At 47.2% G+C, this 27,381-nt stretch overlaps 1 protein-coding gene across 1 annotated transcript; it reads left to right on the plus strand.

The window, feature by feature from the left end:
- The first annotated feature begins 956 nt into the window (after window positions 1-956).
- LOC307205579 (lysosomal acid glucosylceramidase-like) lies at window positions 957-27,363 on the plus strand. The gene is made up of 11 exons (XM_079958166.1): window positions 957-1,115; window positions 10,919-11,023; window positions 11,931-12,122; window positions 14,711-14,860; window positions 16,581-16,714; window positions 18,071-18,243; window positions 19,689-19,926; window positions 20,631-20,855; window positions 23,252-23,415; window positions 24,359-24,475; window positions 26,373-27,363. The coding sequence occupies exons 2-11, from the start codon at window positions 10,966-10,968 to the stop codon at window positions 26,509-26,511; spliced, it is 1,590 nt and encodes a 529-aa protein (XP_079814292.1). The 5' UTR covers window positions 957-1,115; window positions 10,919-10,965; the 3' UTR covers window positions 26,512-27,363.
- The last annotated feature ends 18 nt before the right edge of the window (window positions 27,364-27,381 follow it).

Consider the following 27,381-nt stretch of genomic DNA (forward strand, 5'->3'; position numbering starts at 1 on the left):
TCAGCCTGTGTACCAGGTGGAGTTGGTAGACAGCTGCCCTGGACGCAGAATTGACCTGCGCCTCCATGGACAGCTGTGAGTCCAAAATGACTCCCAGGAGACGCACTTGGTCCTTCAGGGGCACAGTTACCCCATTCAGGACCAGGGCAGGGAGTCCTCCACACCAGCCCGCCCCCTGACCCCCCAAAAAAGGACTTCTGTCTTGTCAGGATTCAACCTCAATCCATTAGCCGCTATCCATCCTCCAACTGCCTCCAGACACTTGTACAGGATGTTCACTGCCTTCACTGGTTTCTCTAATTCCCTTTCAGAGTCACCCGAGTTGGCAGTCATCATGGCCTCCTGTGGGAGGGAGTTCCGAAGTCTAACTGTACGCAGTGTAAATAAGAACTTCCTGAATCTTCATTGCATGTCCCCAAATTCTAGTGTTATGAGAGAGGGAGAAACGCTTTTCTGTAGCCACTTTTTCTATGCTGTACATCATTTTAAAAACCCCTGCTGTGTCACCTCTCACGAGAACCGCTACCTTTCAGAGTTCCTAAACTGTATTCTTCCTGACAGTGCAAGTGGGCACAATTCCACCTATGCACTTTCCTTTATAAAATTCCCACTAGAGAGAACTGGAAATCCAAGGAGGGAAACCAGTCTATCCCTGGTGAGTTCCACGGCCAAGTTTACAGTTCCACGGCCAAGTTTACAGCCTTGTAGTTTGCCTCAGCTTTTAATTTAAAAGCAGACCTCTGCCCTGAAAATTTGGGGTTTTTTTTCTCTGCCTAAGACTTGGAATGAGCAGGTCTGTGTGGCCCTGCGGCGAGGCAGAGATCCTGCTTCCACAACTCTGGGCGCGTCAAAGAAAGCGCTTGCGACACCCAGGCCCCAATTCCCAGAGGAATTGCAGATCCAAAACGGGGGAACAGGGAACCAGGTTTCATCAGGAGTGGATTTTCCTGTTGAGCCAGACGGGCGGGATCCCTCCCACTGATGCTTGCCAGATCCACCAGCCAGTTGCTCTCAGGTGTTTCAGGATCCCGGGGAGCCACGCAAGGGAACTGGGTCCTGGAAGCATCAAGACTGAGCCAGTGGTCCTCTGTCTTGCATCTGTGGCGGACAAACAGGTGAGTTGGGGCAGGGGTTGTCGCAGAGAGTGGGGGACAGGGCATGGAAGGAGATGGGGTTGTGACAGGCCTGGATTCCGTCTTTCCCACATGGGAGAGAGAGCTGCTCTTGAATTTCTTCCCCTAGTGAAGAAAGTCACCGAATCTGTTTTTTTTTTATTTTTTATTTTTTAGAATTCTAAGGTCCCAAACATATATATATATATATATATATATATATATATATATATAATTCATAAATGTACAAGGCAATCAGATACATAAGTACTGTATATAAACCACATGTCTGAAATAGTACAGGAGAGCATCTGGGGGTTTTGAGTTTGAGAGAAAAAGCAAGTAGGAGCTCACATTTTGGACTCACAGCTGTCTATGGAGGCACATAAAAGGAAGTTCTTACAGTGGTACCTCAGGTTAAGTACTTAATTCATTCCGGAGGTCTGTATTTAACCTGAAACTGTTCTTAACCTGAAGCACCACTTTAGCTAATGGGGCCTCCTGCTGCTGCTGCTGTGCCGCCGCCAGGCGATTTCTGTTCTCATCCTGAAGCAAAGTTCTTAACCTGAAGCACTATTTCTGGGTTAGCGGAGTCTGTAACCTGAAGCGTATGTAACCTGAAGCGTATGTAACCTGAGGTAGCACTGTATTTACACTGCGTATAGTAAGGGCATGAATTTGAGCTGTTTCCCCCTTGCTGCACTCCTTTCGCAGGGAAAACCCGCTCTTAGCTCGGAGAAAATCAGCCTGGAGAAAATCCAAACTGAGCACTAAAGAGCTGGTTTCGCCCAGGAAACGGGGGGGGGGGGGGGGGAGAGAAATGGGACATAAGGAAGTGTGGGTGAACTCTTAAGAGGCGACACAGCAGAAGTTGAATGTCTTTTACTGCTTCTTTTAATTTTTTCCAATTACCCTATGGAACTCCCTGTCACAGGAGAAAGGGGTGGCTTCCAACTTGGAATGGCTTTGAAAGTGGATTAACGGAGGCAGATTAGCAGAGGCCGAGGCTACTGATGGCTGCTAAACTCTCTGACTATATCCACCTCCACGGTCAGAGGCTATAATGCTTCTGAATATAATTTTCTTGAAAATACAGAAGGGGAGATTTGCTGTTCCCCTCAGGTCCTGCTTGTGGGATTCTCATTGGGGTGAGTGGTGTTGGGGGATGAGTGTTCAGACCCCCTGGGCCCTCACTTGTGGGGTGCCTCAGGGTTCTGTCCTCTCCCCCATGCTTTTTAACATCTATATGAAGCCACCAGGAAAGATCGTCAGGGGGTTTGGGCTGGGTGTTCATCAGTATGCAGATGATACCCAGCTCTACCTCTTTTTAAAATCAGAACCAGTGAAGGCAGTGAAGGTCCTGTGTGAGTGCCTGGAGGCGGCTGGAGGATGGATTGAGGCTGAATCCTGACAAGACAGGAGGACTGTTTTGGGGGGACAGGGGGCGGGCTGGTGTGGGGGACTCCCTTGCCCAGAATGGGGTAACTGTGCCCCTGAAGGACCAGGTGTGCAGCCTGGGAGTCATTTTGGACTCACAGCTGTCTATAGAGGCGCAGGTCAATTCGGTGTCCAGGGCAGCTGTCTAACAGCTCCCTCTGGTACGCGGGCTGAGACCCTACCTGCCCATATAGCACTGGTCTTGAAAGACCTACATTTCAAATTCAAAGTGTTGGTGCTGACCTTTAAAGCCCTAAACGGCTTCGGTCCAGTATACCTGAAGGAGCGTCTCCACCCCCATCATCCAGCCTGGACACTGAGGTCCATCTCTGAGGGCCTGAGGTACGTTTCCGAGCACAATTCAAAGTGTTGGTGCTGACCTTTAAAGCCCTAAATGGCCTCTGCCCAGTATATCTGAAGGAGCATCTCCACCTCCATCATTCTGCCCGGAGGCTGAGGTTCAGCGCTGAGGGCCTTCTGGCGGTTCCCTCACTGCAAGAAGCCAAGTTACAGGGAACCAGACAGAGGGCCTTCTTGGTAGTGGCGCCCGCCCCGTGGAACGCCCTCCCATCAGATGTCAAGGAAATAAACAACTATCTGACTTTTAGAAGACATCTGAAGGCAGCCCTATTTATGGAAGTTTTTAATGTCTGATGTTTTATTGTGCTTTTAATAATCTGTTGGGAGCTGCCCAGAGTAGCTGGGGCAACCCAGTCAGATGGGCGGGGTATAAATAATACAATTAATATTATTATTATGGAATAGGATGTCCCTATTTTCATCAGAGAAATGTTGGAGGGTATGCTAACCTACCTCACAGGGTTGTTCTGAGGATAAAATGGGGAGGGGGAATAGATTTATATGTGCCACCTTGAGTTCCTTGGGGTGGGGGAAGTAGGCTATAAATTTAATAAGTACAGTGGTACCTCGGGTTCGTTCTGGAGGTCCGTTCTTAACCTGAAACTGTTCTTAACCTGAAGCACCACTTTAGCTAATGGGGCCTCCTGCTGCCGCTGTGCTGCCGGAGCACGATTTCTGTTCTCATCCTGAAGCAAAGTTCTTAACCTGAGGTACTATTTCTGGGTTAGCGGAGTCTGTAACCTGAAGCGTATGTAACCTGAAGCGTATGTAACCCAAGGTACCACAGTACATAAATAATCTCATCCACAAACCATGGGGGTCCTTGTCCCAAAACAGCAGGCCACGAAATACAACCATCTAATTTGCCCCAAGCCTAGCCTAAAACCTTTGAAGTCTTTTTGCCTTTCTAGAGCAGGAAGGCTATCCTCTGATCTTCTGATGTTGTCTGTGCCTTTTCTCGAACCCTTGGCCAGTGGTGGTGTCTCAAAAAGCAACAGCTGCCTTGCTCCGTTTCCCTCGTGCTGCCAAAAAAAGCATGTGCTGATTGCATCCACACAATCACCGCTGTGTTGGCTTTGATCCTGTGATTGTAAGCTTAGTGGGGCAGGGACCTGTTCTCTCAATCCATTTCACAATTGATTGCTTGATTGCAATGGAACCGCAAAGCAATTACTAGCACTTCCAAGGAGACTCTCTGTACTTTGTAAAGCTGAGCCGCTATAGATCAGGGAAACACCGGTACCTCTTTTTTTGCAGTTGGAGGGCTGCATTCACTTCTCCACAACCTTCCGAGGGCCACTTGCCAGCGGCGGGAGGGGCCAGAGACAAAAGTAGGAGGTTTTTATATTTGTGCAATAGGCTAGCTTTTTCACACTCACACATCCCTCTATCCAGAGGCGCCGAGTTCTGTGCGGGGAGCGGAGCTTGTTGAATGCACATGATGTCACACGTACGACACACACGTGTGACAATTTATTAGTTTTCTCTTATAAAACACAGACAAAAACACAAAAGAAAAATATTACATTTGACACAACATAAAAACTTAACAACAGTAAAAACACACAAAACAAAAGAAGAATTGTTTCCTTCTTATTCCTTGGTGTATTTACATTGCTAAAAGACTTCCTCGACACCCTCCAATCTAGATTTCATCATATCACATATTTAGCAGTTCCCAATTTCCTATTTATAACGTCAGTATCTTCTGAACAGGGACACGGGTGGCACTGTGGGTTAAACCACAGAGCCTAGGGCCTGCTGATCAGAAGGTCGGCGGTTAGAAATCCCTGCAACGGGGTGAGCTCCTGTTGCTCCGTCCCTGCTCCTGCCAACCTAGCAGTTCGAAAGCACATCAAAGTGCAAGTAGATGAATAGGTACCACTCTGACGGGAAGGTAAGCGGCGTTTCTGTGTGCTGCTGTGGTTCGCCAGAAGCGGCTTAGTCATGCTGGCCACATGACCCGGAAGCTGTACGCCGGCTCCCTCGGCCAGTAAAGCGAGATGAGCACCGCAACCCCAGAGTTGGCCACGACTGGACCTAATGGTCAGGGATCCCTTTACCTTTACCTTTACAGAGTTGGTGATGCCAGGTGACGCTGACCATATTGAGCATAATTGGAGTCTCGCTTGTGGGTTTCCCAGAAGCGACTTGGCCACTGTGAAAACAGGATACTGGACTAGATGGGCCCTTGGCCTGATCCTGCAGGCTCTTCCTAGGTTCTTATATTTAGCTACTGTCACTCTTGGAGAACTGAACTGAAGCCCGAGGGGTGGGAGAAACTTGGAGGATCAAAAGAGACAGGTTGGTCCACCTGCATGTTCTTACATCTACAGATTCAGCCTTCAGAGCAGCAGAACACAGAACTAATAGCCCTGTTTAGGGAAGTTTTTAATGTTTAATGCTGTATTGTGTTTTAATATTCGGTTGGGAGCCGCCCAGAGTGGCTGGGGAAACCCAGCCAGATGGGCGGGGTATAAATAATATATTATTATTACTATTACTATTATTCTAGCACTTTCCCATAGTTACTCCTATCCTGCTTTGAACCCCATACCCTCCAACATTTCTCTGATGAAAATAGGACATCCTATTCCAGGCTTCCTCAACATCGGCCCTCCAGATGTTTTCAAACTACAATTCCCATCCTCCCTGACCACTGGTCCTGCTAGCTAGGGATCATGGGAGTTGTAGGCCAAAAACATCAGGAGGGCCGAGGTTGAGGAAGCCTGTCCTATTCAATAATAATAATAATAATAATAATAATAATAATAATAATAATAATAATATTCATACCCTGCCCATCTGACTGGGTTGCCCCAGATACTCTGGGTGGCTTCTAACATATATAAAAACAGAATTAAACATTAAAAAGTGAGAAACTTCCCTACACAGAGCTGCCTCCAGATGTCTTCTAAAGGTTGTATAGTTACTTATCTCCTTGGCTCGGGGTTCGCATAGCTCCATAGCCTCCAATCTTTCTCTGATGAAAATAGGGATGTGCTAAGGAGAAGCGGGACATTCTGGGATCAAATCAGAAACCGGGACGGCTTCTGTAAATCCAGGACTGTCTCTGGCAAATAGGGACACTTGGAGGGTCTGCAGGGCCGGCCCACTCACAAGGCAAGGGGCAGCGACTGCCTCTGGCGGCAGGTACCACCAGGGCAGCAGATCCTGACGTTGATCTTTCCTCCCTGCTTGCTCCTGAGGCAGATCTTCCCTAACCCCTTCTTCGCTGGTGGGGAAGGGGGCTGTCATTTTGGGGGTCCACCTCAGGTGGCAAATTGTCTTGGGCCAGCCCTGTTTGCACCTGCAGACTGCCTGGGGAAAATATTCTCCCAGCCACCCTCTCCCTCTCATCCTCCTACGCCAGCCACACCTTAGGGCCTCCTTGGCCCATCCCAACAGACACAGACCTGTTTGTTTTTGTCTAACGCTGCAGCAACTTGCCCTCCAGTCACAGCTGTTGCCATCTTGTTTCAACTGGACCTGCTCCTCTGCCTTTTAATGGACGCCTGGCAGACAGAAACTAAGGCAGAGAAGCTCTTCCTCATCATTTCCTTTTATGTGCTCTGATGTCTGTCAGATAAGAACTGGCGAGGAGGCTCAGGCACTTGCCACATCTGATTTGCATCTCTTCCTTGCAAAATTAAAAGGGGGCAAAAAAAGCATTGGGCACCATATATTTGAATAACATCGTTTTCCCTTCCCTGCAAAGAATCATGAGAAGTGTAGTTTTGTTAACGGGAAAATCCGAGGGCCCCCTTGGACAAAAACAAAGACACCAACCAGGATAACTTGGAGCAAAACAGCAGCCTGTAGGCTTGGCCTTTATTGAATACTGTCGCAACAGGACTCCCACCCGCAACAAGATGAAGCAAAATGGAAGCCCAGAACAAAAGAAGACCCCAACTTTTATTAGTTACTAATCCCCCAAACTACACCCCTAAGACTACATCACAACAACATCACAACTACATCACAAAAAGGAGGGGTTGAGGGAGGAGTTGCGGTGGTAACCTGAGTGTCCTGTCACCTGGCTGGTTCCCCCTTTCCCCCTCCCCATGAGTACTTTCCAGGTGACAGAGGGGAGTTTGCAGTTTCCTGCCCCCAGAGGGAAGAGCTGATTATTGTCCTTTGTTCCAGTCCATGCTGAATCCATTCCCATATGCAAGTTCTTTGTGATCTGGATTGTCTTCTGCCTAGGACCATCAGGGTTGGCATAGCAACTGGGCAGGGCTCCTGTGTATGTGCTGGGATGCTCAAGGGGTTATTGCTGCCCTGTATCAAACCTTCCCCATTTTGTAGTCCTTCCTTCATGGAGTAAAATAAAAATGGAACAGTGCAGATCCGATGTATGGTTGATTTTCTATGAATTTATAACAGAAGCGTAGCGTATGTAGTGTGTGTGTGTGAAGTTTGTACAAACTGAATGATGGGGGGGGGGGGGGGGGTTCCCGCAGCATTTTATACCTCACAGAGCTCCATTTCCCAGCACCATTAACAAACTACAGCTCCCAGGATTCTTTGGGGGGAAATCATGTGTTTTAATATGTTTTAGATGGATCCTGTGTGCAGCCACACACTGCTGCACATCAGTCAAGGTGGTTTGCCTGATCCAAGCACAGAAATGCCTCTAACCCAGATTCCTGCTTCCAACAGGGGACAGCCAAAGTGCCTCTGAAAAACAAATGCTGAATGCCCTCATGCAATGCTGATTCTTCTTCTCTCTGTTTTTTTTTTTTTTTAAAGCATTTTTCCTTCCTAATGTGCATGAATGTTAAAGGGAGCACGAGTATTCCGCTTAAAAGGAACAAGGAGCTGTCAAATTCAAACGTTAGAGACCTCTGCTGGCAAGCAGTGAGTTAACAGTTACGCAGAACGCGATGGCCAAAAGTGGGTGGGTTTATGCAAATATCACACCAATGGCCGTCGAGCTAACCTGACAGACGGCCAAGAAATGGATAAACTCAACAGAATCCACTATTTTTGAGATTAAACGGCCCATCAAAAGGCTGGTGCCTTGGGCAACAGAAGCAGAAACGTTGCTAGAGCACGTTTTGTGGAACTGGAAACGGTGCTTATTCCCTGGGGGCGGTGAGCTCGTTGCAGAACCAGGTGCTCGCCGACAGCTCAAAAAGCATCGAGAAAGAAGACCCGCTTAATTTTTATTCAGTTTGGTATCGCTTCTCGGCCTTTTGGCTAAGATCAAGTGTAGTATCTGTTCTTATCAGTTTAATATCTGATATGTCCTCTATTTGAGGACTATATATTAAATGGATTTTTGGAGCTGGGAGATGGAATAGGGGCTTGCTCCATCCACTCCATGCATCGACCTGGTATTGCAGTACCTCCAGGAACGGTGCACCTCCCTCTGGGGGGGAATATTACTGGTGCAAAAAATAGATTAAAACAAGTTTAGCTGCTTTTGCACATAGGGACGCAGGTGGCGCTGTGGGTAGATCTCAGTACCTCGGACTTACCCATTAGAAGGTCGGCTGTTTGAATCCCCGCAGCTTCGTCACGATGGCCACGTGACCTGGAAGTGTCTTTGGACAGCGCTGGCTCCTGGCCTCTTAAGGGAGATGAGCGCGCAACCCTAGAGTCGGAAACGACTGGCCCCTAGGGGCAGGGGGACCTTTACCTTTTAGCCCTTTTGCAACATTGTATAGTGGAAGAGACGCCGGTGACCTAGGACTTGCCGATCAAAAGGTTGGCGGTTTGAATCCCCACTCGGTCCCTGCTCCTCCAACCTAGCAGTTTGAAAGCACGTCAAAGGGCAAGGAGATAAATAGGTACCGCTCCGGCGGGATGGTAAACGGCGTTTCCGTGTGCTGCTCTGGTTCACCAGAAGCGGCTTAGTCATGCTGGCCACATGACCCGGAAGCTGTACGCCGGCTCCCTCGGCCAATAAAGGGGTCCAATTGTTGTTGTTTAGTCGTTTAGTCGTGTCTGACTCTTCGTGACCCCCTGGACCAGAGCACGCCAGGCACTCCTGTCTTCCACTGCCTCCCGCAGTTTGGTCAAACTCATGCTGGTAGCTTCGAGAACACTGTCCAACCATCTCGTCCTCTGTCGTCCCTTCTCCTTGTGCCCTCCATCTTTCCCAACATCAGGGTCTTTTCCAGGGAGTCTTCTCTTCTCATGAGGTGGCCAAAGTCTTGGAGCCTTAGTTTCAGGATCTGTCCTTCCAGTGAGCACTCAGGGCTGATTTCCTTCAGAATGGATCGGTTTGATCTTCTTGCAGTCCATGGGACTCTCAAGAGTCTCCTCCAGCACCATAATTCAAAGCATCAATTCTTTGGCAATCAGCCTTCTTGATGGTCCAGCTCTCACTTCCATACATCACTACTGGCAGGTGTCCCTTTACCTTTACCTTTATAGTGGAAACAGTGGAATTCTATGTTCCATCCACTACATACACGCAAACTCATTCAGCAGTAAGGGTGTTTCATGTTCTTCCTAAACATTGTACAGAACATTTCGCTGTCTCATTCGATTCCACAGAGCCTAGGGCTTGCTGATCAGAAGGTCAGCGGTTCAAATCCCCACAACAGGATGAGCTCCCGTTGTTCGGTCCCTGCTCCTAGCAGTTTGAAAGCATGTCAAGTGCAAGTAGATGAATAGGTACCGCTCCGGCGGGAAGCTAAACGGCATTTCCGTGCACTGCTCTGGTTTCGCCAGAAGCGGCTTAGTCATGCTGGCCATGTGACCCGGAAAAACTGTCTGCGGACTAACGCCAGCTCCCTCAGTCAGTAAAGTGAGATGAGCTCCATAACCCCAGAGTCGTCCGCGACTGGACTTAATGGTCTGGGGTCCTTTTACCTTTACCACTTTCTGAAACAACACGAGAAGCAAACCACACCCGTCCTTCCAAATCCACACTTGGCTCAGTTTTGCACTCCAGCTCTCCGACCAATGTTCAGAAAAATGCAGAGATCAGTGCCTAAAAAATGAGTGTGTTGTTTCAAATGACAGAAAGAGATGTGTTATAGTAGGAGAAATTGCTTGCAGAAATATCAAAACTTCATTAAAAATGTGTTTCTTAGAAGTCACTAAAATGTTTGTATGTAGTGGACTAAACTGCTGTTAAATTTTCATGAGGATTTTAAGAAAAGAAAATTGGCAAGTTCCTGCAGCAACGAGGAGAACCAAAATTGAGATGGATAAAATGAGAAAAAAAATGGACGGATCCTTTTGTCCATTCTCACAAGAGAAGCGTGTAGATCAGGCTTCCTCAACCTTGGGCCTCCAGATGTTTTTGGCCTACAACTCCCATGATCCCTAGCTAGCAGGACCAGTGGTCAGGGATGATGGGAATTGTAGTTGAGGAAGCCTGGTGTAGATGACTAAAGGCATCTGGTCCAGCCCCTCGACTGGCTCTGCCCCATCTCCCAGATCTCAATCTGCCAATCATGCAGAAGGAATTTGAGTCAGTTTGCATTTAAAGGCAAACCTCCCTCCCTTGCTCTTTCTGAAACCAGTAGATGAAACTTTAAGATCTTTCAAAATTCCCACCACCTCTGCATTTCGCAATGAGCTTTTCTAGCCCAGTCACGTTCATCAAAATGCATACATCAGGATAAAATGTGCATCGAAATGCATATAATTGCAAAAACCATGTACCCAAATGCACTATATTAGGGGACCTGGATTGGAAGCAGTAGATTAGGAAATAATTTTTTTGCACAAAATCATGAAAAATGCCTGCTAAAATGCTGATTAATTCTCATGAGATCTCCCCCCCCCCCCGCCGCCCTTTAAGTAATAATCACAAACTGATGAGGAAAACAGCACTTAAGACTGGAAAAACAAGATGGGCAGACACTGAAATGGATGAAGCTATCTGACTCTTTTTGCACTGCACTTTGCACATGCCCATGGAAGTCTTGTTGGACAAAACACAGCTGAAAACACAGCTGGAGGGAGAGCTGGCTAGCCATGAGGTTATAAATGATGAGCCTTGAAATCATGACTGAACACGCCCCCCCCCTTTATTTTTGTTTCAGGACCATCTTTCCCGGCAGCAACATTTACTGCATCTGGCTGTGAAACCATGTGGAAAGGGGCTGTTGTTTGCTTCCTGCTTCTCCAGCTGACGGTTGCTGTGACAGGTGAGCGACATTCGACCGAAGGTTTACGATTACAAACAAGCCTGGCCTTACCAACCAAGAGCCTTGCAACCAGAAGATGTGCCAATGACCTCCCCCTGCCCCGTTTGAGGTCTAAGTAGAGCATCCACACCCAGAGGCAGTTTACATGTGTTAACAAAAGCTGTTGCTCAGTCATTGTGGTGCTGGATGGCAAAGGGGGGCTTTCCGATGGAGGCTGAATATTGCAGAAGCAAGATGGGTCATTGGCTACCGGGCTGTTTTATTAACAAAAAATATCAACTCCCCACCCCACCCCCACCCCGCTTCCCAGAAAGGATAAATTGGGAGTAATTGGGGAGGGAGGATGTGGGCTGATGTGGGCACTGCAAAGAATTGCAGGTATGAGGAGCACTGATTATCCCACAATGAACACCCTTTTAGAAGCACTTTTGGTTCTGGAAATATAATCCAAGGCCCAGCCACCACTGGCCATTCTTTAGCTTTCTAACTATACCAGCTCTCTGTGTTTGCCATCAACTTCACCACTGCGCCGCCCACTCTCCCAGCTGCAACATCACAGACCAATGAGGTGGCCCGGATGTTTCCTCCTATCAGGGAAAAGCCATTCCTATTATGGTTGTCCCTCTGACACTTGCTCAGACCACCCACCCACTGCCTCTTGTCATGCTGTAGGTCATAGCGCCACCTGTCTGTGGTCAAGCCAACTGCAGTGTGATGACATGCTTACATTTTTATTATATGCATAGAAATAAATTGCAATTGTTCTAGCGCATACGGCTTTGTGTGGCTACTGATTCAGCAAAGCTTTCCTGCGGAGAGGCCTCATTGATCTCTTCCTGACTTACCTCTCCGCTTCCCAGAAATGGAACAACAACAAAAAAGCCAGATTTTCCCTTCCTTTCCCCAGGAGGCCGTCCATGTTCTGCCAGGAATTTTGGGCACGGCTCGTTGGTGTGTGAATGTGGGGCTAACTACTGTGACACCTTGGAGCCTGTCTCCCTCCTTCCTCTGGGTTCCTACGTCAAGTATGAAAGCAACAAAGCCGGGTCGCGTGTGGAGCGCAGTGAAGGAGCCCTGCATGAAGACCTTCCAGGAAAAGGTGGGTTTGTCTACTTTTTTAGATCTACCTCCAAGGAGTCTTCCTCTCTCTATATATATCCTAACCTTTCTCCAATAAAATTAAGCTTACACACTCCATTTTAACCTCACAACGACCCTGTGAGGTAGGCAAGACTGAGATATGGTGGCTGGAGAAGGGAAAGTTAAGGGGAGACTTCAGATACCCGAAGGGCTGATGCACTGAAGGAAGTATAACTTCCTAAGGGCAATACTTGTATTACAGTGGAGCTGCCTGCCATGGGGTGAGGGGGTGGGGTCTTCTTCTCCAGAGTCATTCTGACAAGACAGAAGTACTGTTCTTGGGGGACAGGGGGCGGGCTGGTGTGGAGGACTCCCTGGTCCTGAATAGGGTAACTGTGCCCCTGAAGGACCAAGTGCGCAGCCTGGGAGTCATTTTGGACTCACAGCTGCCCATGGAGGCGCAGGTCAATTCTGCGTCCAGGGCAGCTGTCTACCAGTTCCACCTGGTACGCAGGATGAGACCCTACCTGCCCGCAGACTGCCTCGCCAGAGTGGTGCATGCTCTGGTTATCTCCCGCTTGGACTACTGCAATGCGCTCTATGTGGAGCTAATTTTGAAGGTGATCCAGAAACTGCAATTAATCCAGAATGCGGCAGCTAGACTGGTGACTGGGGGCGGCCGCCAAGACCACATAACACTGGTCTTGAAAGACCTACATTGGCTCCCAGTACATTTCCAAGCACAATTCAAAGTGTTGATGCTGACCTTTAAAGCCCTAAACGGTCCCAGTCCAGTATACCTGAAGGAGCATCTCCACCCCCATTGTTCTACCCCGGACACTGAGATCCAGCGCCGAGGGCCTTCTGGCGGTTCCCTCATTGCGAGAAGTGAGGTTACATGGAACCAGACAGAGGGCCTTCTTGGTAGTGGCGCCCACCCTGTGGAACGCCCTCCCATCAGATGCGAAGGAAATAAGCAGCTATCCTATCTTTAAAAGACATCTGAAATCAGCCCTGTTTAGGGAAGTTTTTAATACTTAATGCTGTATTGTTTTTAACACTCAATTGGAAGCCGGCCAGAGTGGCTGGGGAAACTCAGCCAGATGCGCAGGGTATAAATAATAATAAATTTTTAAAAATTGAAGAATAGGCAGGATGATTATGTCTCAGGGGGTACCCTGGTTGAATCCCACATTGCAGATCCTGCAATGAGAAAGGGTTAGACCAGGCTTCCTCAACCTCGTCCCTCCAGATGTTTTGAGACTACAATTCCCATCATCCCTGACCACTGGTCCTGCTAGCTAGGGATCATGGGAGTTGTAGGCCAAAAACATCTGGAGGGCCGAGGTTGAGGAAGCCTGGATTAGACGAGATGATCATCAGGAACTCTTCCAGCTCTGTCATTCTATGACTGGTCCAAAGTACACATCTGCACCCAAAGACTCCTGGAAAGTATAGTTTGTTAAGGTGCTGAAAGTAGTTAGGAGACCCCCTATTTCCCCCACAAAGCCCAAATTCCCAAAGTTCCTCTGGAAGAGAGATAGATTTTTAAAGCACTCTGAGAATGGCTGCTTTCTCATCATGTTGTAGTTTGCAGCAGCACCTGTCTGTGGCCAAGGGAACTGCAGCCTGATGACATTCTTACATTTTTATTATACGTATAGAAATCGTGGCAATTATTACAGAGCATTTACTTGAAGTCTAAAGTGATAAAAGAGTGCTTTAAATGTCTGGTGTGGGTGTGGTCTCAGTGACAGCATTGTAGCAGAGAAGAGATGTGAACCTAGGTTCCCCCAAATCTTATTGATGAGGCCAATCTTTCGAGAGTTGTTGGGAGTACTGGTAGTACATTCAATCAATTTTTATTATATATAGTCAAAAGCCTTTACAATTGATGACAGAGAATAAGAGGGAACTTCCATCTAAAATCATACACGTAACCTATAGCAGTTTACAACATAAAAAAAAAAGAAATTTACAACATTAAGACTTAAGATTGGAGTCCATTCACATAGCTGGAATTCACATTCTTGACTGCCAGCTCAAATATGGCTACCTGGTGTGTAATAAATAGATGTTTATCTGCAAGGAGCTCTACTGTCACTTGCTGTGCGGCTACTGCTAGTCTACATTAGGAGAAATTCACACTAAAATGCTGGTGCATTTTCGTGAGGGCTTTAAAAAATAAATAAATTTTAGAAATAGCACAAGAAATTTGAGGTAAATAATAATAATTTGGAGTAGAAATGATATGCAGCTGAAAAGAAAATTTAAGGAACCAGGGTGGGGTAGGGAGGGAAGTCAAAGGGATTCAGAGAACCCCTTTTTATGGATTTGATATTCTTTTTGTGTATATTTTTCTTTGTGGTTGTTGTTGCATTTGCTGTTGTTTGTTTGTTATTTTTGTTAAATTTTGAAAATTTAATCAAAGTAACTAAATAAATAAATGACTGACTGACTGATGTGGAAATGTAGAATTTAAGACTGGAAAAATAAGAAAGAGAGGGGAAACTGCAATGGACAGATGTAGCCCATCCCTACCCTTTACTAGGAATAAGCAAGCAGTGCTATGCAATCTAAGCCACCTTCCTTCTTCCTTCACTATAGAAACCCTCACTCTGAAGATCAAGACATCCCAGAAATATCAAAAAATCAAGGGCTTTGGTGGGGCCTTGACAGATTCGGCGGCCATCAATATCCTGGCGCTTTCTCCAAAGGCTCAGACAAATCTCCTCAAATCCTATTTCTCAGAACAAGGTAAGTTGCCAAGAGGTGGGTAGCAGCAGCCGGGTTGCCAACTTACTCTGCTGGTTCTGCTCCTCTGCTATTCTGGTGGGTGGGGTGGGGTGGGGAGAAAGCTCTGCCCCGTCTAATATCTGCCTGCCATCCTGGTGTGGAAGGCAGAAGAGCAAAAACGTTGGCGAACCTGAAGGAAACTGACAAGTCCCAGAGTTGGTGTAACAGTCCAAACCCAGGCATAGGCAAACTCGGCCCTCCAGATGTTTTGGGACTACAACTCCCATCATCCCTAGCTAAAAGGACCAAAACATCTGGAGAGCCGAGTTTGCCTATGCCTGGTCCAAACCTTCTTCACAGGGAACTCTGGGAACAGTAGTTCTGCGATGAAAACAGGAGCCTCCTCCTGTCAACTCTCAGCAATAAACTACAATTCCCAGAATCCTCTGGGGGAAGTGGTGTTCAAAGTGGCAGGATGCTGGTTCAAATGTACAGTTGCAGATGGAGCCTGAGAATGGGGAAATGAGAATGGACAGATTCATCCTTTACTACTCTAAGCAGTTATGCTCAGTCCTCACTGGACTTTTTCCACCTGCTTCTTCCCCTGCCCCTCATCCTCCCACAGTAAATATATATATATTTTTAAGCTGCTGCAAACCATGGGGCTCCCTGCAATCTTCTTGATACTGCCATCTTGTGTCTGGAAGGTGCAATTGCACTAGGGTTTTCTTCCTTTCCTTATACAGTACAGTGGTACCTCGGTTTAAGAACTTAATTCGTTCTGGAGGTCTGTTCTTAACCTGAAACTGTTCTTAACCTGAGGTACCACTTTAGCTAATGGGGCCTCCCACTGCCACTGCCACGTGATTTCTGTTCTCATCCTGAAGCAAAGTTCTTAACCCGAGGTACTATTTCTGGGTTAGCGGACTCTGTAACCTGAAGCGTATGTAACCCGAGGTACCACTGTACATAAAAATCGCACGTGACCCCAGAGGACAGCCCCATACAATGTCCTTAGCAAGGATGTTGCATTGTCCTGTACCATAACTCCCAGGAAGATTTGCTTCAATTTTTTTTCAGCTTGTGGTGAAATTGCTGTCTAACACTGTTTAACTCGCTCTCTAATTCTTTCTAACTCACTAACTACCCTAATGCTCAAACTCTGAGTTTCACTCTGTCTCAATCTGTCTATCTAGCGATCTGTTCCCCCCCCCTTATCTATATTAAGACCCAGTCTATTCTCTTGGTTGTTTTAAACTGATTTAAAATATTATAGTTTTACACAGTGCTTTTTTCTGAGGGGACACGGGGGCACACATACCCTTAAACATTTTGTGACTCTTTGTGCTTTTCTCCATTTACTGCATTTATTTTCCCCGATTTGAACCATAAAATGGTGGTTTTCTTGAGTCAAAATGAGAGTACCCCTAAACATTTTTTTAAAGAAAAAAAGGACTGGTTTTACATCATTGTGACCTTCCCTAGGACCCCACGGTGCAGGGCAGGAAAGAAATTGAACAAGTAATAATAGCCACACTCATCGCCTCCAAAGATCCAACAGAATTTGTTAGGCGTGTGGGTTCCAAATCAGACTTTGTCCAATTTACACATTAATTTGTGGATCAGGTGAATTCACTTTGAAATGTGGAAGGACCCCCCCCCAAAAAAAAAAATTTCCTCAGTGAGCCCTATTCCTGGGAGTAACCCTGCTCTGTCTGCCATTGGCTCCACTTTCTCCAAGGGATCGAATACACCTTGGTCCGTGTCCCCATGGCGAGCTGCGATTTCTCCGTGAGGCTCTATACGTACGACGATTCGGAGGACGACTTTGAGCTGAAAAACTTCAGCCTGACGGAAGAAGACACCAAAATGAAGGTGAAGGGATTTGCCGATCCCCAGGATAAAGATTTAGGCCCATTCCCAGGGGAGAAAGTGGATTCGGTTTGCTTTTTAATGTGAACCAGTTTCATTTGTGCTTAGGGGGACCAGCTAGTCCTTGACTAAGAAACCTTAGCCCAAGACTCTCAGGCTCCACTTTGGACCCCGAATGCCATCTTATAAGATAAAAGAGAAATGGCCGTAGCTCACTGGTAGAGCATCTGGTCTCAGGTTCAATCCCCAGTCCCCTGTCTAAAATCCTGGAGAGCTGCTGCCAGTCAGTGCAGACAATACCAAGCTATTTTATTTAGTTATTATTTTATAGCTGGACGGACCAAGGGACCAATGCTCTGACGATAGCTGCATCCTCTACTAAGCAGCTGACTCTTCCAGGAATATTGTTGAACTGCAGCCCTGCATCATCCCTGACTATTGGCCAATACTGGCTGTGGATGATAGGAGTTGTAGTCAAACAATAGCTGGAGAGACACAGTCCGCTGCTTGGCCAGCTCTGTTGCCTTTATGGCAGATCCTAAGGACTGAACCCCAGGTCTTCTGTGTCCTCTCTTCCACTGATCTGGAGATGAGCGGACCTGGTATCCTTCAGAATATTATTGGACTCCAATGCCCATCATCCACATCCAGTACTGGCCAATAGTTAGGGACGATCGGAGCTGCAGTTCTTGGCCTCCAGCTCTCACCATCCCCATCAGCCAGCATAGCCAATGGTTAGGGATGGTGACAGCCCAACAAGAGCTGGGGGCCACCAGAGGAACCTGGGAAATGTGTCAGGAGCTTGTCCTACACTCGAGTAGGACCCTGGCAGAGAAACATGCCCGACTGGCATGTTCTCTCCCTCCTGGTCGTTCGTTCGTGAGCTTCAAAAGCTTTCTTCTGCCCAAACATCACAGCGACCGATGCCAACAGACACTGGCACACTTAGGGATCCACAGAGTCTGCGCAGTTTGTGTGACAGACCTCAGCAACTCAGCATTTTGGCTAATCTACTTTATTTGCATATAAACACACACGGAGCACTGCAACATGGCTCCCTCTCTCTCTAGCACCAGACAGCAAAGAGAAAAAGAACAAAGGACAATAGTCCCACTTCACAGAACACAGTAACACAAACATCCTGTCTCCGTCACTTCTCACTCTGTGGAGTCAAAACATACACGGTCATGTGAAAGACAACAATCCCATGACTGCAATCACGGAGCAGGAATTCTAACAGAATATTCTCTCTGGCAACCGTGTGAGAGCAGTGAAATCACTGAGACACGACACAGGTGTTGGGTAAAATCAGGCCAAATCTTTATTGATTACAAACGATGTTCCACTTCCCCTCCCCAGATCCCAATTCTTCAGCAAGCCCAAGCGGTGGCCAAAAAGCCACTTGCCCTCTACGCCAGCCCTTGGACCTCCCCAGTGTGGATGAAGACCAACGGGGCCATGACAGGCCGAGGGACCCTCAAGGGGAAGCCGGGAGACAGATACCACAAGGCCTGGGCCAACTATTTCATCAGGTAACGACACCGACCACCGACGTTGTTTGGTTCCATTTTATTTGACACAAACAAAGCACACAGCTAGTGCAGCAAAGGCTACTGGGAGATGGTGATAGGAATTTTGAGGTCTTAAAAGGTAAAGGTAAAGGGACCCCTGACCATTAGGTCCAGTTGTGACCGACTCTGGGGTTGTGACGCTCATCTCACTTTACTGGCCAAGGCAGCCAGCGTAAAGCTTCCGGGTCATGTGCCCAGCATGACTAAGCCGCTTCTGGCGAACCAGAGCAGCGCACGGAAACACCGTTTACCTTCCTGCCGGAGTGGTACCTATTTATCTACTTGCACTTTGACGGGCTTTCGAACTGCTAGGTTGGCAGGAGGAGGGACCGAGCAATGGGAGCTCACCCCGTCGCGGGGATTTGAACCGCCAACCTTCTGATCGGTAAGCCCTAGGCTCTGTGGTTTAACTCACAGCGCCACCCGCGTCCCTTTTGAGGTCTTAGATATATGTTAAACATTCATAAGTGTACCAACCAGGCACGCACATAGATCAGCACAGGAAGACCGACCTGAAACCATTTTGATTTCCAAACTGACCAAATGTTTTCCCTGCAAGGAGGGAGGGGGTCAGGGAGCCTTCCCATTGTCTCAGGAATTGAGTAATCACCATTTTAATAGGTGACAGACTATCAGGAAAGGCAGTCAGATAACCTGGCAAACAGGAAAAACAACATCCAAATTTCTGTTTTAGACCGCCATTTCTGTGATGTAGGTATGATGTTTCTGGGGGTGGTCTTGATCTACAGGGTGGCAATTTCAAAAGTCTATATAAGGCCTTGTTCTGGGTCCCTCCTCTCTCCTGTGGGTGAGGGGAGCACCCTGTTGCAACAGATCAATAAAGATCAGGCTTACTAGCTGCTTTGCTTCTCAATATTCTCTGGTTGGCCTCTGTTATTTTCTCCTACCAATAGGGAACCTACGTAAGGACTCTATATGGGCTCTTGGATACCCCAGAAGGGAAAAGGGCAGATTTTTTTGTTTACAACAGAGAAAAATGGCGGAGACGCGAGGAGACAATTCAGCACCAAGGGGCCGCCTTCTTCCTCAGGGGAGAAAAAGGATATCGTAGAGCTGAGAAAGGTTCAGAAATCATCAAGGAAAAAGAGTGACTTCACTAGGAAGAAAGGTTGAAGCATTTGGGACCTTTTCTCTTAGAGAAAAGGCGGGATGAGATGAAATGGTGGATGTCTATAAAAGTTATGTTCAGCCGAGAGAGAGCGGATAGACAAAATTATTGCATTCTTCTCATCAAACCTGTGGGCATTCCATGAAGCTGAAAATGGGAAGATTCTGGACGGACAAAAAAGTTTAGTTTCTTAAAAGAAAAATCTCAGGAAGTAATATCCTCAGCGACATCTTGGCTCACAGCTCCTGCTAACTTTCTCTGCCATTCCCCTCTGCAGGTTCTTAGACGAATACGCCAAGTATAACTTGACTTTCTGGGCTGTGACGGCTGGGAACGAGCCAACGGCTGGCGACATCATCTTTTACCCCTTCCAGTGCCTGGGCTTCTCCCCTGAGCACCAACGGGACTTCATCGCCCAAGATCTGGGTCCTGCCTTGGCCAACAGCTCTTACAAGGGCATTGAGCTGATCATTCTGGATGACCAAAGGATGATGCTCCCTTACTGGGCCGAAGTGGTGAGTGGGACTGGTGGAACCCAAATCCCAGGGTCTCTGTTTTCTTATTTATTTTGCTAAAGGCGCTGGAGCTGAGGCCACGTCGGCACCATGCATTTAAAGCCCCAGGGTGCCGTTTGGACGGTCATGGCTTTGACCAAAGCATTCCAGGAGTCCAGAGCAATAAATAGTTGTTGTTGTTATATGATACAAATAAACCAGGAAGGATCAAGCTAAATATCTATCCAGTTTGGAAACCCAGCCAGATGGGCTGGGTATAAATAAATTATTATTATTATTATTATTATTATTATTATTATTATTATTATTATTATTTTCTCCCAATCAGAGCAGCTGGAGGAAGGACCGATTGCTCTGGCCTGAGGTCTGAACTGATTGCCTCAAGGGGAGCGGGGTACACAGGTTACCTACACCTGTGGGGAGAAATTGCTAAATTCCCTTCTTCATAATTCAGGACAAGGAATTAAATTTCCCCTCCCACCCCTCACCGCTACCTTACAGAGTCTCAAATGTGCACATATTTAAGATAAGGCCCACTGAAACCAGCTTGTTTTGGGGATTTGTAGCTCTTACCTTCACTCTCCTCCATGAGGTCTAGAAACATGCCGGTGGGGGGTGGAAAGGCTAAAAATAGAATATGAAGCTGTTAAGAGCTCTGTGAGCTTCACAACTCTGTTTTTTTATTATCCCTTGTGTACTTCCAGGTTCTCAAGGACCCCGTGGCGGCCAGTTACATCAATGGGATCGGCATCCACTGGTATTTGGATTTCCTGGCCCCCATCGACTTGACTCTCTCTATCACTCACCACCTTTTCCCCAAGTATTATCTCATCTCCACCGAAGCCTCTACAGGATCGTATTTTTGGGAGCCCCGTGTGGTGCTGGGGGAGTGGGACCGCGGCAGCAAATATAGCCACAGCATCCTTGCGGTAGGAGCACGAGCTGCAATGACTTTTTTTTTAAAAAAAGAAAAGTTTAGTAGAATTTCAGAGTCTGACATTTGCTTGTTTGTTTGAACAAAATATATACCGTATTTTTCGCTCTGTAGGACGCACCGGACCATAGGAGGGGGAGAACAGGGGAAAAAAATTCTCCCCCTCTCTGCTCAGCGCCCCTTCAGAGAAGCAGCAGGAGAAACGGAGCCCCTTCCATTTCTCCTCCCGCTTTGCTGAAGGGGCGCTGCGCAGAGTGGGAAAACTGTGCAGCGCCTCTCCAGCGAAGCGAAGCCTGGAGAGCAAGAGGGATCGGTGCGCGCCGACCCCTCTCGCTCTCCAGGCTTCAGGCGGCTATCCGCAAGCCTTTGGAGCGCAGTGGGAACTCCTGCTGTGTTCTGAAGGTTTGCGGATAGCTGCCTGAAGCCCCCGGAGCGCAGTGGGAATTTGTGCTGCGCTCCAGGGGCTTCAGGCAGCTTCAGCGAAAGCAACGCAAAGCCTCTGGAGCGCGGGGGGAGCTCTCCCTCTGCGCTTCGGATGCTTTGCGTTGCTATCGCTGAAGCCAAGGACCCTGCATTCGCTCCATAGGACACACACACATCCCCCCTTCATTTTTGGAGGGGAAAAAGTGCGTCCTATAGAGCGAAAAATATGGTATATACTAATATATATATATATCAACTTGAAGGAAACCTCTCCGCAGTTAACAAAAAATACAAAATGAAATATGAAAGCAATAGATTAAAAAACCCAGTGAAAAATGAGTACAGACAGAAACTGTTTTAGGCACGTCTGGTATGTTCGCAGTGACTGCCCATTGTGCCGCTCGGAGGTGATGCAAAAACGTCACAAAAAGGGGTGGAATGGGGTGATTTCAGGCTTTTTTGACGGGTGTTCAGATTGTATGCAATTTCATGTGTGCACCGATGTCTCAGAATGTAACCCCTGCACAAATTGGTCACTGCATTTTAAAATATTCAAAAGATCATTAAAACCAGCTAAAAAGAAATAAAACACCTGTAAACTTCTACGTGTCCGGGTTGGGTTTGCCTAGACAAAGACGTTTTCAGCCGGCGCCCAAAAGAGTATGGTGAAGGTGCCTGCCAATAGGCAGTCAATTGGCAGGGAGTTCCAAGGTTTAGTGTCCTTGAATTCTACTCAATATTGATCCAGAGCAGATTCCCAAAAAATAGATCAGAGGCAATTGTATTTCATCCAGCAGAGCTTTAGTGCTACTGAAGGCAACTGAGCATAATGGTCACAAATCCAATACATTCATGATTTTAGAATGTTGTATTATTTTATTGTTGTTAGCTGCCCTGAGCCCGCTTCAGCTGGGGAGGGCAGGATATAAATAAAAAATTATTATTATTATTATTATTATTATTATTATTATTATTATTATTATTATTCAGGATCGGCACTGTTCATAAGAAATCTAGTTGCAGCAGACTTAGCTTAAAATTACAATAACTTATAAAAAGTCTAAACCTTAACACTATAGCATACTATGAACAGAACACCACACCGGAAGGAAAGGAGATAGAAAGAGAAAGTCAAACCCAGGTTCCTTCTGGTCTGTTTTTATAGTCAGCATGATCTTGACAGAAAGAGATAAGAGAACCAGTTTAAGCCAGCTGTACTCAGCTTCTCTGAAGGAATAACCCAAACATCCGGAACCTTCTGCTTGTTTCTTCCACACGGAGAAGCTTCCAGAACCCTCTTGAATTAAGTAGAATAGGAAAGGTCTCTACACATCAGATCAATACTTTCATTACAGTGGTGCCTCGCAAGACGAAAAGAATCCGTTCCGCGAGTCTCTTCGTCTAGCGGTTTTTTCGTCTGGCGAAGCAAGCCCATTGACAGCTTAGCGGATTAGCGCTATTAGCGGTTTAGCGGCTTTTAGCGGCTTAGCGGATAAGCGGCTTAGCGGCTTAGAAAAAGGGGGGGAAGGGGGGGAACCGCAGGAACTCGCAAGACATTTTCGTCTTGCGAAGCAAGCCCATAGGAAATTTGTTTTGCGAAGCACCTCCAAAACGGAAAACTCTTTCGTCTAGCGAGTTTTCCGTCTTGCGAGGCATTCGTCTTGCGGGGCACCACTGTACTAAGAAATGCAAACTGACATTTAGAACACCAAAATACGAGTTTATCGTTTCTTGTTTGCTGCCCTCAGGTAGCTTTGGGAGGAAATGCAAGGCAAAAAAATGAATTAATGCTTAAATTAAGCCTATTAAGAGGCATGTATGACTATGATGTATTGGTTTCCTTCCTTAGTTTGAAAAGTACTTCTATGCAGCCGGCGCATACAATCTGATCAACCTAGTGGTACATTAAAAATGTGAAATAAATAAGATTAATAAACGAATCAAGTTTTCTTCTCCGCCTTCCTGCAGAATCTCAATAACTACGTCACAGGCTGGACGGACTGGAACCTTGTCCTGGACATGGAAGGAGGCCCCAACTGGAGCAAAAATTATGTTGACAGTCCTGTCATTGTAGACGCGGCCAACGATGTCTTTTACAAACAGCCCATGTTTTATCACATGGCACACTTCAGGTGAGACGGCGGGACCCTCCACAAGTCCCCAAAGCAGGTGACCCCCGTGCCAACCATATTGAGTCCTAAAATGGGGAGGCCCTGTGGCTGCGGCCTGCTGGGCTTTGATGGGTGACAGGGCCTTCTCGGGGGTGGCTCCTCGTTTGTGGAACACCCTCCCTGGTGACGTGCACCTGTCCCTCGTGCTGTCAGGTTGCAGGCAGATTTTTATTTAAATCTTCCCGTTCACCCAGGAATCAGATGGCTGATAGATGTGGGCCAAGGCAAGGGTGAAATTAAAAACCATGAGGGAATGTGGTTGCTCCAGAGGATGGCAACTCGAGAACGTAGCCTTCTCTGCAGTGGCTCCCCGTCTATGGAACGCTCTCCCCGGGGAAGTTCACCTGGCGACTTCATTATACACCTTTAGGCGCCAGGCAAAAATGTTCCTTTTTAACCAGGCCTTTGGCTGACCTGATCAACATCCTGTACCCTTTTAAAATGCGGCTTTTTTGGGGGGGGGGTTGTTACCAGGTAATTGTTTTTACTTTGATTTTATATATTGTGATCTTTTATGTGAACCAACCTGAGACCTCCGGGTTTAGGGCGGTATACAAATTCAATAAATAAATATAAATAAACGTTTTAGATGTGGTAAGTATGTTTTTGGAAGCCCCCCCCCCCCCAAATCATCATTATTTTAAACCGTAATGTTTTTAAATATTTTATATTTGCTGCCCTGGGCTCCTCTGAGAGGAAGGTACAGGATACAAATTTAATAAACAAGCAAACAGATAAACACTCTCAGGCCCAGCCCCCCCCCCAAACCCCCTCAGGATAACCCCCTTGGTTGTGTTGAGGTGGGCCTACTACACCCTCACTCTGCAGCAGCAGGGCTGGTCTTGGGCTACTTAGATCTAACCATATTCCCCTTTCCTCCTGCTTCTTTGATATGCTACTGCAGCAAGTTCCTCCCGGAGGGAACCCAGAGGATTGAGATTCAGAGGAGCAAGTGGACCGACCTGGAATATTCGGCCTTCCTGCGTCCAGATGGCTCAGCAGCTGTTGTTGTCTTGAACAGGTGAGTGGGAGCCAGGTGGCCTCATTGCAGCCGCTGAACAGCTGTCAGAAGAAAATAAGATAAAAAGATGCAGGAACCTTTTCTCCAATGTCTTCCTTGTGGGAATGTTCAGGGGTGCAGGAGAGGATATATTGTGGGATCATATCCTAATCCAACTTGTGCTAACAAGTTCGCAAAATATCAGCAGAGTTTATGACATTCCCCTTTTAGTTCGCAACGGTAACATCTGCACAGGTTCGCTAGAACCACTATAATAATTACTCTGGTAATTTCCCCTTTTGTTCCCTCTTAAAATACAAGACACAACACAGTCTTTATAAAGGTATTAAAGAGTTTACTCACGTTCTGTTCACAATATGATCCCAGAAGGCAGACAGCTTAAAAAAAGGTAAAATACACTCAGAATCTATCTTATAGGAAGATAGTACTGTCCTCTCTTGGCTGAGAGCCAAGAGGGCATGTTGCTCCTTCAGAAGATGAAGATGAGAGAGAGAGAGAGAGAGATGGCTGCCTGCCCTGTGCTTTTATCATTTACCTGCACAGGTGAGGCCACACCCACCTCTGGTCACATGCGGAGGAAGTCCGTCCCCAGGAAGTTTACCTGCTTGCTAGACAGACATCCCTCCCCATGTTCTAACATGTACACTCTAGGAATGTTGTCATTGACTGCTCCTGTGTTTACATCCCACATTCCTCTTCTCTGCCTTGACTCCGCTGCCCGGCCTTTGAGCTCGTTTCGGTTGCCCTTTTCTCGTGGGCCGAGGAAGAAGCAGATTTCCCAGGGTGCCCTCCAGAACTATTCCTGGCCAGTGCCAGATTTACGTATAAGCTAAACATGCTATAGTTTAGGGCCCCACTCTCTTGGGGGGGGGGTGTCGAAAAATGTAAAGGGAAAAAAACTGGAAGCACATTTCCAAAACATAAGATAAAAAACAAATAAAATAAAACCTACATACAGTTAGAGCTTAATAATTATTTCACTATTAATATACTTCTTCTTAATGGTATTCCATTATTAATATACTTCTTAATTGTATTTCAGTTCAACAATTGCTTTGCTAAAATATACATTTTGTTATGTGCAAATGGCTTCAGATACCTATTAAAAGACTGACCATTAGGTCCAGTCGTGACCGACTCTGGGGTTGCAGCGCTTATCTCCCTTTATTGGCCGAGGGAGCCAGCGTACAGCTTCCGGGTCATGTGGCCAGCAGGACTAAGCCGCTTCTGGCGAACCAGAGCAGCACATGGAAATGCCGTTTACCTTCCCGCCGGAGTGGTACCTGTTAATTCTTCCAAAGCAGCTCTTTATTTGTAAGCTGGAACATAACTGAACTGAGGAGCTCAGTCAGCCTGCTTATATAGAGCTCCAGAACAATGTAACTGTTGCAACTTTCTAAAACTATCCAATCACTGAACATCACTTTCGATTGTTCATTTGCATAACTATCTACAGTATCCCCCTGCTGGCCCAGGGTGAGAACTTCAGTACATAACAGTACCTATTTATCTACTTGCACTTTGATGTGCTTTCAAACTGCTAGGTTGGCAGGAGCAGGGACCGAGCAGCGGGAGCTCACCCCATCGCGGGGATTTGAACCACCGACCTTCTGATCGGCAAGTCCTAGGCTGTGTGGTTTTACCCACAGCGCCACCCACTTCCCTTAGATACCTATTAGGTCCATAAATTACCATATAGCATATATTCAACACAAAAAAACCAGTGACAATTTGTTGTTGACAAAGTTACAGCTGGACATATAAAGGGCCCCATTACCATCAGTAGCTTAGGGTCTCATCAAACTGAAATCCGGTCCTGTTCGTGGCCCAGATTTTCCCCTCGGCACACCGCCTGCCTGTCTTTCTAAATCGTTTCCTGTCTCGCCCTCTTCCTCAGGTCCCAGAAGGACGTCCCGTTTGTCATCTCCGACCCTGGCGTGGGCCACATCGAGGCCGTGTCGACCGCTGACTCCATCCAGACCTACCTCTGGGAGCGGCCCAAGGAGCCGGCATCAGAACCCCCCGCTCAGCAATAAATGTTCTGCGCCCGTGAGATGGGTTGGCGTTAGCAGGGAGTAGGGGAGATCAGGATGCTGCAGGAGTCCTGGGGATTGGGTCTGTCCGCTCTGCAGGAAGGCCTGTATGAACCAGGAACTGAACGGGGTGTTTTCTCTGCAACTGGTGCTGGATAGGTCAACGCTCTCAGTTTCATCCAGAGAGCAGGGGTCAGCAAACTTTTTCGGCAGGGGGCCGGTCCACTGTCCATCAGACCTTATGGAGGGCCGGATTCTATTTTTTGGGGGGGGGAATGAATGAATTTCTGTGCCCCACAAATAACCCAGAGATGCATTTTAAATAAAAGGACACATTCTACTCATGTAAAAACACGCTGATTCTCGGACCGTCCGCGGGCCGATTTAGAAGGCTATTGGGTCGGATCCGGCCCCCGGGCCTTAGTTTGCCTACCCGTGTGTTAACGTTACTGGACCCAAGCTAGCCATGCCCATTACTTCCAGCGGGTCTACTCTGAGGAGGGCCAGCATCGGCTGCATAAAAATGCCATAAGATCTTTGACCCGAAAAATGTTGCCGAATGACGGCTCCCATCCATGAGTGCGGCTGGTGGAAGGTAGATTTGAACCATGTTCCTGTCTCCCAGCTCCCAGCAGCCCCAGCAAGCAAGTCCAAGAGATGGTGGGAGTTGTAGTTCTGCAACGTCTCAAAACCCTGCACTGGCTATAAAACGCCGAGTTTTATAAAACGCCTCTCCTTGCTATTTGAGTTGCCGTTCATTCCATAGAGGGCTTTACCATGCTCACCTCACGGGGCTGATTGCTTCCTCCTATCTCAGATGTTTTCGTACAATAAACCAGTTTTTTTTTTTCTTTTTCTAGAAACCCACCTGCT

The sequence above is a fragment of the Podarcis cretensis genome (genome assembly GCF_951804945.1).
Source record: "Podarcis cretensis genome assembly, chromosome: 16".
Taxonomy (NCBI): Eukaryota; Metazoa; Chordata; class Lepidosauria; order Squamata; family Lacertidae; genus Podarcis; species Podarcis cretensis.

What these genes read in the sequence shown, in the direction of transcription:
- LOC307205579 (XM_079958166.1), top strand. Translation starts at nt 10,966, where the DNA reads ATGTGGAAAGGGGCTGTTGTTTGCTTCCTGCTTCTCCAGCTGACGGTT. An exon ending in TGAAGACCTTCCAGGAAAAG is followed by an intron (nt 12,123 to 14,710) that starts GTGGGTTTGTCT and finishes CCTTCACTATAG; the next exon opens with AAACCCTCACTCTGAAGATC. An exon ending in ATAGCCACAGCATCCTTGCG is followed by an intron (nt 20,856 to 23,251) that starts GTAGGAGCACGA and finishes GCCTTCCTGCAG; the next exon opens with AATCTCAATAACTACGTCAC.